Here is an 11617-nt window from a genome sequence, read left to right as displayed (position 1 = left end):
GCATGCAGAAGGTCCCTTCATCCGTATACGAACCCCCACGTGTCATCTCGAAACCACTCTGCCGCAGGCGGCCAGCTACGAACCGAGTAATATCGTCATGATGTTTCACCCGAGCCCAATGCGTGTTTTAGCAAGTCTGGGATATGTGGCCCAGAGTCTCTAGTCTCTGCCAAGCATCACAGAGACCAGAAGCCTCGGGTCACCCACTAGCAGCTTTAGACGGAGTGGTTACAGTGTTTGCCCTAATCTGGATGGCATGAGCAAAATCTCCTCCGCTTAGCAGACAGGTATCAGATGAGACCCACTTGTGGCAATAAGAAATCTCACAAACAGATGCAAGGCTTGCACCATCAACCATGCTATACTGTTTTGCTTCCCAATTTTTAGAGCACTCAGTCGTTCTGTTAGAAGGGGTTCCAGCAGCCGTGGTCGGGTCTATCCATCGACGCCTTCGCGCTTGGAATGCGGGTAGGAGAACCACAGCCACTACCACCGGAGCCTCCGACTCTACTAACGCCCCGAGCTGCTTGTTCTTTTGTAGGCAGATTGATGCAGTAAAATCGGGAATTTCTAGTCCACCGTCCTTTACGTCGGTATGGAAGAAGGCATTAGGGATATTGTGAGGCAGTCGTAGTCAGCCACGAATGGCGTGCCGCAACCGTCTGTCAAACCTCGATTATTCCGTTTTAAACACGCGTCTGAGAACAAGCTGGTGGTTTATCTTGGGGATTAGGTGGTGTTTAAGTAAATGTAACCTCTGTTGGGGTTTGAGGGGGATTTGGGTGATGTTAGTCAGACCGTCCTCAAACAGGGAACCATAGGATAAGCGACTGCTTCCGGTCCTGATAAGTATCTCTAAGTACTTACACTTATCCGCGCCACACTCATAGTAGCAATTTTATCGACCCCGTCATAGTATGTCCACCTGGTTGGGACATGCCAAGTCTTGCGATGCACATCGATTGCTGTGCTTATTGTACGACACTTCGTAGCATTCACCTTAATGCCAGAGCCACGCCAGAGTTTGGCAAATACTTGTTATAAGTCTCTGTAGTCCGGCAGCCGTCTCCGCTGTCACAACCAGATCGTCAGCGAATGCCAGGGCTGATACCTTTTCACCCCCCCCCCCCCCTCCCAGTCCAATCCCTAGACTAGGTCCTGGCCTCATCCGTTATTAGGGTAAAGAGAAATGGAGATAGGGAAGAGACAGTAATTCGACCTTTAAGAGGGAAAGACGTCGGTATAAGCCTAACATGTATATATACACTGGCTGCCTGTCCCCGACACAATAAATTATTATTATTGCTAATAACTTCACAAGAATACCTACCTGAATCGTTCGTAGGGACCTTCTTAGCCAGTACTTAAAAACCTTCGTAGCACACCTACTTGCGAAGATATACATGGAGCTTCGTGAATCTAGGTCCAGAACATTGCGTCAGCTTTCGATAATGTTGTAAAAGGAAAACTTTGTCAGCAAAACTCTTTTAACTTGTATGTAAACCCACAGGTATGTGAAGTTTATGTGTACATCTCTAGTATTCACTATTAAATTATTGTTTTGATGTAGTGTATAATAAACTAACATTAAAAAGTGTATTAAGTTTACTTACTCTTAAAATTGCATTGGAATTAAGGACAAATTGCATTGTTCATTGATATATCACGTTAAAGTGATATATCAATCTGTGAATTAAGAGGAATTAACTCACGAGGGAAAGGAGAGCTAATTATGTGTAAAAGTCCCCACGAAAGTTCTAGGTAGGGCTAAGATGTCTTTTTATTCAATTAATTTAACGTTAGATCTTCCTATTAACTAAATATGTCATAAATATGGATATTTACATAATAAACATAAGAATGACATGTAACGTATAAAAGTAGTATAAAACAATTAAAATTTAAATTTAGTCAGGAGACACCCATTAGTTTTCACGGGAGTTTAAGCGACCACAACAAGCCCCAAGAGGCTGTCAGAACATCAACAAAGAGGACTCCTGGTTCAAGCTTGACGACGAGTGGACGTCTGGACCCCTCCTCCTCCTGGGAGCCGCCGGATCACGTTCTGTTTTCGCATTTAGGCTTTGCTACTGCCGTTTGGCATCCCTGTTCAACGGTCCGGTTGTACGACGCCTGGCGCTCATATCGCCTTGGGTCACGGGATTGTTGATAGATTTTTTTTTACGTGTTCTGGTTGGTTCTCCCGGCGGGATGACGGTGTTCGGGAGCCGGCTTGACCGAGAGGTGCCGGGGGTTGGTGGGTGACTTTTGCATTTTAGTTGGGGGCTGAGTTTTGTTTTGCTACCTGGTGTTCTCTGTGTGGGGGCTGGGCCGGTGCTTGTCACCCCTGAGGGACTCCTGGGGCTCCCCAAACATCTGCCCATTTGCGTTTTTTCGCCACATGGCGTATTAGTTTCAAATGATTGGCGTCACTCGCTTCGCGATTAAGCTTGGCGTTTCACCTTTCCTGGCTTCGCGATTAACTCATCACGGGTACGCCGGGGCGCATCCGATCCCACGATCGTCGTCGCTCCTAAATCAACAACAACAACAACAATCATCAACAAAGAGGACTCCTGCTTCAAGCTTGACGACGAGTGGACGTCTGGACCCCTCCTCCTCCTGGGAGCCGCCGGATCACGTTCTGTTTTCGCGTTTTAGTTTTGCTACTGCCGTTTGGCATCCCTATTCAACGGTCCGGATGTACGACGCCTGGCGCGTCGTACAACCGGACCTCAAATAAGATACTAGCATTGTCAGTCAAGAATAATGATTAAAATTGAATTGAATACTGTGAAAGGGGAAGACGATCGCCCTATCACCACAGCCAGTGTGTCTGACTCTTAAGGTATCATCAGAGCTTGTTCCCTACTGTAGTAATTACATGCAAAATATGGATCCAGGTGTTCTAGTGTTTTCCTACATAACTTAAAAGACAACCATTCAAACTGGAGAGCAGCTTATGCAGTGGGATAGCTCCCAATCATTACGTTTGAATAAACTAACAAAAATCTTATCATTGTTATATCAATTCAGGTAATAATAATTAGATAATATTACAACTCTGAAAATATCTGCACGAAATAATTTTGAATGAATACATATTTATATGTAGATATATACACAGAAGACCGAGACCCAGCCTTCCCTTGCAAACTATAGTATCAGGTTTAATATCACTAAAATAGACCCGAATTCATAAAGGAGATACGCAAGTACTTGCGAACATGTACATCTTTCCTCAATCTTTGACGGCATTGGTTAAATTTATTAAATAGGTTACAAGCATGAAAATTTCCCATTCAACTGTTGTTGTTGTTATAAACAGCCTCCTGGTGCTTCGGAGCTCATTAACTGTTTAATAATTGTAAGCAAAGCTGCCAAAGATTAAGAAAAAATGTACAGGTTCGTAAGTGTTTGCGTAACTTCTTAATGAATCCGGATACTGGACGCCAGAGGGACTTACAAGTCAAAGCATATAATAAAACCTTTATATATTAATTTTAACAGCCAATTAACCTTTAGGTTCATAAGCAATTATAAGTTTTACATTTTTTTTACTATATCCGAGAAACATGATGTGTTAAGCAGGTCTGTTGTCGTGACAAATTACACCTTAAAAAGTTTAGCAATTGGATAGAGGGAAGGGAATACAAGCCTGGGTTCCAGGGTAGGGTATACAAGCCTTGGGTCCAGGCAAGGGGATACAAGCCTGGGGGTCCAGGGAAGCGAAAGAAGCCTAAGGTCCTGGGAAGGGGATACATGTCTACAGTCCAGGGACGGGGGAAACAAGCCTAATGCCAGAGAGGGGGTATACAAGCCTAGGATCCAGGTAAGGGTATAAGAGACTAGGGTCCAGGAAATAGGATACAAGCCTCTGGTCCAGGGAAGGGTATACAAGCCTAGGGTCCCGGGAAAGGAATACAAGAATGGGGTCCAGGGAAAGGAATACAAGCCTGGGAACCAGGGAAGTGGATACATGCCAGGGGGTCCAGGGAAGTGGATACATGCCAGGGGTCCAGGGAAGTGGATACATGCCAGGGGGTCCAGGGAAGTGGATACATGCCAGGGGTCCAGGGAAGTGGATACATGCCAGGGGTCCAGGGAAGTGGATACATGCCACTGGGTCCAGGGAAGTGGATACATGCCAGGGGGTCCAGGGAAGTGGATACATGCCAGGGGGTCCAGGGAAGTGGATACATGCCAGGGGGTCCAGGGAAGTGGATACATGCCAGGGGGTCCAGGGAAGGTTATACAAGCCTTAGGATCACGGAAGGGGATACAAGTCTAAGGCCAGAGAAGGATATACAAACATTCGGGTCCAGGGAACGGGATAAAAGCCTGGCGTCCAGGGAAGGGAATACAAGCCTAGGATCCAGGGAAAGGTATACAAGCCTTCGGGTCTAGGGAAGGGAATGCAGGCCTGGGGTCAAGGGAAAGGTATACAAGCCTTCGGGTCTAGGGAAGGGAATGCAAGCCTGGGGTCAAGGGAAAGGTATACAAGCCTTCGGGTCTAGGGAAGGGAATGCAAGCCTGGGGTCAAGGGAAAGGTATACAAGCCTTCGGGTCTAGGGAAGGGAATGCAAGCCTGGGGTCAAGGGAAAGGCTTACAAGCCTGGGGGTCCAGGGATGGGTATACAGGCCAGGGGTCCAGGAAAGGGCTTACACGCCTGGGGTCCAGGGAAGGGTATACAAACCGATAGGTCTAGGAAAGAGGATACAAGCTTGGGGTACAGGGATGGATTACAAGCCTTGGGGGTCCAGGTAAGGGTATACAAGCCTGGGCCCAGGGAAGGGTTTAGAAGTCTGGGATCCAGAGTAGGGGATGTTAGGGTGGGATCCAGGGAAGGGTATACAAGCCTCGGGTCCCGGAAAAGTGTTCAGGAATAGTGTCCAGAGAAGGGGTTCAAGCATGGATTCCGGGGGAAGGGTATAACAAACCTTGGGACAATGGAAGGGAATACAAGTTTACGGTCCTGGGGAAGAGGATACAAGCCTGGGGTCCTGGGAAAGGTATGCAAGCCTGAGATCCAGGGAAGGGGATACATTCCTGGGGTCCAGAGAAGGAGATACAACCCTGGGGTCCAGTGTAGGGTATACAAACCTTCGGGTCTAGGGTTGGGGATACAAACCTGGCGTCCATTGAAGGGTATACAAGTCTTGGGACCAGGGAAGGGAAGACAAGCTTAGGGTCCAGGGAAGAGGGATACAAGTCTGGGGTCCAGGAAAAATATACAACCAGGAGTCTAGGTAAAGGGATAGAATCCTGGATTCCAGGGAAGCAGATACCAGCTTGGGATCGAAGAAAGGGTATACAAGCATGGAGTCCAGGGAAGGGGATACAAACCTTGGGACCAGGGATGGGGATATTAGCTTAGGGTCCAGGGAAGGGGATACAAGCCTGGGGTTCAGGGGTGGGTATACAAGCTGGCGGGTATATAAGTTTAAGGTCCAGGGAAGGGCACAAAAGTCTGGGGTCCCGGGAAGGGTATGTAAGCATGGGGTCCAAGGAAGGAGATACAAGCTTCGGGTCCAGGTAAGGGGTATACAAGCCGGGGGTGAAGGAAAGGGTATACAAGTCTAAGGTCTAGGGAAGGGACACAAGCTTGGGGAACAGGGAAGTGAATACAAGCCAGGGGAACAGGGAATTGGATAAAAGCCTTGGGTCTAGGGAAGGGGAAACAAGCCTGGGTTCCTGGGACGGGTATACAAGTCTGGGGTGCTCGGAAAGGGAATCAAGCTTGGGTCCAATGAAAGGTATACAGGTCTGGGGGTCCAGGTAAGGGTATGCACGCCTTAGGTCCAGGGAAGGGGATAAAAGCCTGGAGTCCAGGGAAGTTGATACATGTCTAGGGTTCAGGGAATAATATACATGCCTGGGGTCCAGTGAATGGTATTTAAGCCTGGGGTCCTGGGAGAAGGATACACACCTTGTGTTCTGGGATGGGGATAAAAGCCTGGAATATAGAGAAGGGGGATACAAGCCTGGGGTCTACGGAAAGGGATACATGCCTGGCCCCAGATTCACGAAGCAGTTACGCCAGCACTTACGAACCTGTACATCTTTTCTCAATCGTTGGCGGCTTTGTTTCCAATTAATAAACAGTCAATGAGCTCCGAAGCACCAGGAGGCTGTTTATAACACTAAAAACAGTTGAATGGGAAGTTTTCATGTGTGTAAACTGTTTAATAAATGTAACCAAAGCCGTCAAATATTGAGGAAAGATGTACACGTTCATAAGCGCTTGCGTAAGTGCTTTCGTGAGTCTGGTCCCTGGAGTCCAGTGATGGGTATATAAGCCTGAGGTCTTGGGAGAGGTATATATATATATATATATATATATATATATATATATATATATATATATATATATATATATATATATATATATATATATATATATATATACAAGCCTGAGGGTCAAATTAAAGTTATACAAGCCTGGGGTCCAGTGAAGGGTATACTAGCCTGGGGTCTAGGGAAGGGTATACAATCTTATGATCTGGGGAAGGGTATGCAAGCCTGGGGTCTACGGAAGGGTATACAAACCTGGGGTTCAGGTAAGGAGATACAAGCCTGGGTGTAGGGAAGGATATACAAGCCTGGGGTCTAGGGATGGGTATACAAGCCTGGGGTCCAAGTAAGGGGATACAAGCCTTGTGTTTAGGGAAGGGTATACAATCCTAGGGTTTAGGGAAGGATATACTAGCCTGGGGTCCAGGTAAGGGAATACAAGCCGGGGTCTACGGAAGGGTATACAAGCCTGGGAAACAGGAAAACTAAATAATGATGGGATCCATTGTGAAAGGTTCCAGTACAAAGCCTCCTAACATTATGTAGTGTTGTCAGCTTCTTGAGTAGCCAACACACCATTAACTTTGCCTTCTGAAATATTGAAGTTAGGAAATAAAGACTTCTTAGGATAATTGTTCTGGATTGATTCCAGTCAACCCTAAACAGGATAGATTGGGCACCGATCCTGAACTATTTTCCCATTTCACCCAACAGTAACTGAGTACCTGGTTGTAACCCAATTGGTAAGTATGCAGTAGGGAAAGGCCTACAACGAGGAGAGGGGAAAGGGAAGATTTTAGCCTGCTAACAAGTCACAAGTCGTCAGTAGTGGAAACCTGGACGGAGGCCTGCAATTTAAATTTTTTCGGCTGCAGGCTTCCGTCCTGGTTTCCACTACTGTTGTCTGCCCCTGTACCCATCGGTGTAAACAAGAAAGTGCGAAAAGTCACGATAATGCTTACATAAACCCTTAATAAGGGTATGTATGGTGGCTTATGTAAGGTTTCCAGTGATGGATTAAGTTGGCTATACTGGCTAGGTGTCTACAGCTATGTCTAAAGTACCTTCGATGCAGCATTCGGAGGGCCCGCAGTCGGGTTCATCGCTGACACAGGAGCCAGCCAGAGCCATGCCCAACATTAGTGTGAACACGCCCACACTCACCACCACGGCCTCACTCACTCCACGCATCTTCATCCTGGACAGGAAAAGTGATTGTTCCAAATATATATTTATCAAACGGTAAAGGTAATCAAACAAAAGACATTACATTCAGTTGTAACAATATGAGTGGATATGTTGTCGATAATAGAATCAGCTTCTGCGGACAGCAAGCTGGAATGGTTCAGTAATGCCGTCAGCTACTGAGGCCAGCAAGTAGGTATGTTGTCCACAATGACGTCAATTCCTGCCGCGAGCAGCATGGAAACTCCAAAGTGACATCTGCTCTGACATCACCACTGCTAACACCTGTGGTTATAACATTATTACTGCTTCTGGTCTATGGAATCGCTACCTCTGACTCTACTTCAGACTATATCATTGCTATCTCTCACTGCAGTCATGTCTATGTCATAACCATCTCTGCAATCCTATCTATAGCATCAATTTCTCGGGCTGCAGTCCTGTCTATGCCATCGCAATCCCTGACTCCAGTCCTGTCTATGACATTGATATCTTTGGCTGCACATGCTTATGACAGCGACCACCTGGCACCTGATCATGTCAGCGACCACCTGGCACCTGATCATGTCAGCGACCACCTGGCACCTGATCTTGTCAGCGACCACCTGGCACCTGATCATGACAGTGACCACCTGGCACCTGATCATGACAGTGATCACCTGGCACCTGATCATGTCAGCGACCACCTGGCACCTGATCATGTCAGCGACCACCTGGCATCTGATCATGTCAGCGTCCACCTGGCACCTGATCATGTCAGCGTCCACCTGGCACCTGATCATGACAGCGACCACCTGACACCTGATCATGACAGCGACACCTGGTACCAAATCTTGTCAACGACCACCTGGCACCTGATCTTGTCAGCGACCACCTGGCACCTGATCATGACAGCGACCACCTGGCACCTGATCATGACAGCGACCACCTGACACCTGATCATGACAGCGACACCTGGCACCTGATCATGACAGTGACCACCTGGCACCTGATCATGACAGTGACCACCTGGCACCTGATCATGACAGCGACCACCTGGCACCTGATCATGACAGCGACCACCTGACACCTGATCATGACAGCGACACCTGGCACCTGATCATGACAGTGACCACCTGGCACCTGATCATGACAGTGACCACCTGGCACCTGTTCATGACAGCGACCACCTGGCACCTGATCATGACAGTGATCACCTGGCACCTGATTATGACAGTGATCACCTGACACCTTATCATGACAGCGACCACCTGACACTTGATCATGACAATGACCACCTGGCACCTGATCATGACAGCGACCACCTGGCACCAGATCATGACAGCGACCACCTGGCACCTGATCATGACAGTGATCACCTGGCACCTGATCATGACAGTGATCACCTGGCACCTGATCATGACAGTGATCACCTGGCACCTGATTATGACAGTGACCACCTGGCACCTGATCATGACAGTGATCACCTGGCACCTGATCATGATAGCGACCACCTGGCACCTGATCATGACAGTGATCACCTGGCACCTGATCATGACAGTGATCACCTGGCACCTGATCATGACAGCGACCACCTGGCACCTGATCATGACAGTGATCACCTGGCACCTGATCATGACAGCGACCACCTGGCACCTGATCATGACAGTGATCACCTGGCACCTGATCATGTCAGCGACCACCTGGCACCTGATCTTGTCAGTGATCACCTGGCACCTGATCATGACAGTGATCACCTGGCACCTGATCATGTCAGTGACCACCTGGCACCTGATTATGACAGTGATCACCTGGCACCTGATCATGACAGTGATCACCTGGCACCTGATCATGACAGTGATCACCTGGCACCTGATCATGACAGTGATCACCTGGCACCTGATCATGACAGCGACCACCTGGCACCTGATCATGACAGTGATCACCTGGCACCTGATCATGACAGTGATCACCTGGCACCTGATCATGTCAGTGACCACCTGACACCTGATTATGACAGTGATCACCTGGCACCTGATCATGACAGTGATCACCTGGCACCTGATCATGACAGTGATCACCAGGCACCTGATCATGTCAGTGACCACCTGGCACCTGATTATGACAGTGATCACCTGGCACCTGATCATGACAGCGACCACCTGGCACCTGATCATGACAGTGATCACCTGGCACCTGATCATGACAGTGATCACCTGGCACCTGATCATGACAGTGATCACCTGGCACCTGATCATGTCAGCGACCACCTGGCACCTGATCTTGTCAGTGATCACCTGGCACCTGATCATGACAGTGATCACCTGGCACCTGATCATGACAGTGATCACCTGGCACCTGATCATGTCAGTGACCACCTGGCACCTGATTATGACAGTGATCACCTGGCACCTGATCATGACAGCGACCACCTGGCACCTGATCATGACAGTGATCACCTGGCACCTGATCATGACAGTGATCACCTGGCACCTGATCATGACAGTGATCACCTGGCACCTGATCATGTCAGCGACCACCTGGCACCTGATCTTGTCAGTGATCACCTGGCACCTGATCATGACAGTGATCACCTGGCACCTGATCATGACAGTGATCACCTGGCACCTGATCATGTCAGTGACCACCTGGCACCTGATTATGACAGTGATCACCTGGCACCTGATCATGACAGTGATCACCTGGCACCTGATCATGACAGTGATCACCTGGCACCTGATCATGTCAGCGTCCACCTGGCACCTGATCTTGTCAGCGACCACCTGGCACCTGATCTTGTCAGCGACCACCTGGCACCTGATCATGTCAGTGACCACCTGGCACCTGATTATGACAGTGATCACCTGGCACCTGATTATGACAGTGATCACCTGGCACCTGATCATGACAGTGACCACCTGGCACCTGATCATGACAGTGACCACCTGGCACCTGATCATGTCAGCGACCACCTGGCACCTGATCATGACAGTGACCACCTGGCACCTGATCATGACAGTGACCACCTGGCACCTGATCATGTCAGCGACCACCTGGCACTTGATCTTGTCAGCGACCACCTGGCACCTGATCATGTCAGCGACCACCTGGCACCTGATCATGTCAGCGTCCACCTGGCACCTGATCTTGTCAGCGACCACCTGGCACCTGATCATGACAGCGACCACCTGGCACCTGATCATGTCAGCGACCACCTGGCACCTGATCTTGTCAGCGACCACCTTGCACCTGATCTTGACAGCGACACCTGGCACTTGATCATGACAGTGACCACCTGATCTTGACAGGTAGCCCCTTGGACCATCACGGAACGGAGGCGTGCGTATGAGAAATGTATGAGTGACCGCCGCCCAGCCCCTTGGACCATCAGGGATCAAACACCTACCTGCAAGGCACTGTTAGATCATTACGTCAAGCTGTACGCTGAAGTTCTCCAGTACCGAGTAATACACCAAGGCGTCGACAGTGTACTCGTCTCGGAACTTACGTTATATTATCTGTAGACACATTATATGTTTCATGAACTTTACCTTGAGGTGCTTCCGGGGCTTTAGCGTCCCCGCGGCCCGGTCGTCGACCAGGCCTCCTGGTTGCAGGACTGGTCAACCAGGCTGTTGGACGCGGCTGCTCGCAACGTGACGTACGAATCACAGTCTGGTTGATCAGGTATCCTTTGGAGGTGTTTATCCAGTTCTCTCATGAACACTGTGAGCGGTCGGCCAGTTATGCCCCAAATGTGTAGTGGAAGCGTGTTGAACATGAAGCACGTAAAACTCGCCCTTAACCACGAAAAAGGTGTCAAGACATGTATTGTTCGAAATATATGTAACATTACACAAACCTGTAACACACTTTATCTTATAATTGGTGAGTAATAATTTATCGCACTAAAGCATTTAAACTCAAGTTTACCTGAAAGTGATCTTAGGAGACACGTGGTAAATCAGGCTGTTGGAGCCAAGGAAAGAAGTCAGGTTGATGAGAGACGACACCAGCACCCCAACTCGACGTCCTCTACACGACTGAGCACTCGCACACCTCCCAAATATAATATCAAGGACCGGAAGTTACCCTGAAATCCCAAACACTATGAACAATAATAAGATAAAATGAAGAGAATTCCCGAAGGAAATGAGG

The 11617-nt window shown here is 48.6% G+C and overlaps 2 protein-coding genes across 3 annotated transcripts in view; one reads left to right on the top strand and one right to left on the bottom strand.

Moving 5' to 3' along the window:
- Positions 1-11519, bottom strand: part of LOC138352349 (astakine-like) — a 42036-nt gene extending 30517 nt beyond the window's left edge. For both annotated transcript variants that reach the window (XM_069304734.1, XM_069304735.1), the window contains exons 1-2: positions 11393-11519; positions 7360-7493 (exon numbers count right to left, since the gene is read on the bottom strand). In XM_069304734.1, coding sequence (XP_069160835.1) covers positions 7360-7492 — 133 coding nt within the window. In that variant the 5' untranslated portion in view covers position 7493; positions 11393-11519. The remainder of the gene's footprint in view (positions 1-7359; positions 7494-11392) is intronic.
- LOC138352405 (uncharacterized) lies at positions 7647-11556 on the top strand. Its single transcript, XM_069304891.1, has 4 exons — positions 7647-7672; positions 7857-8303; positions 8589-10746; positions 11374-11556. Exons 1-4 carry the CDS (start codon positions 7647-7649, stop codon positions 11554-11556), a joined length of 2814 nt encoding a protein of 937 aa, XP_069160992.1.
- The last annotated feature ends 61 nt before the right edge of the window (positions 11557-11617 follow it).

This window comes from Procambarus clarkii, chromosome 53, assembly GCF_040958095.1.
Source record: "Procambarus clarkii isolate CNS0578487 chromosome 53, FALCON_Pclarkii_2.0, whole genome shotgun sequence".
In the NCBI taxonomy this organism is placed as follows: Eukaryota; Metazoa; Arthropoda; class Malacostraca; order Decapoda; family Cambaridae; genus Procambarus; species Procambarus clarkii.
Note: the sequence above shows the minus strand (reverse complement) of the source record. Positions and strands in the feature narration are given on the sequence as shown.

What these genes read in the sequence shown, in the direction of transcription:
- LOC138352405 (XM_069304891.1), top strand. Translation starts at nt 7,647, where the DNA reads ATGCCGTCAGCTACTGAGGCCAGCAA. An exon ending in GATCATGACAGCGACACCTG is followed by an intron (nt 8,304 to 8,588) that starts GTACCAAATCTT and finishes TGATCATGACAG; the next exon opens with TGACCACCTGGCACCTGATC. An exon ending in CCTGGCACTTGATCATGACA is followed by an intron (nt 10,747 to 11,373) that starts GTGACCACCTGA and finishes ATCGCACTAAAG; the next exon opens with CATTTAAACTCAAGTTTACC.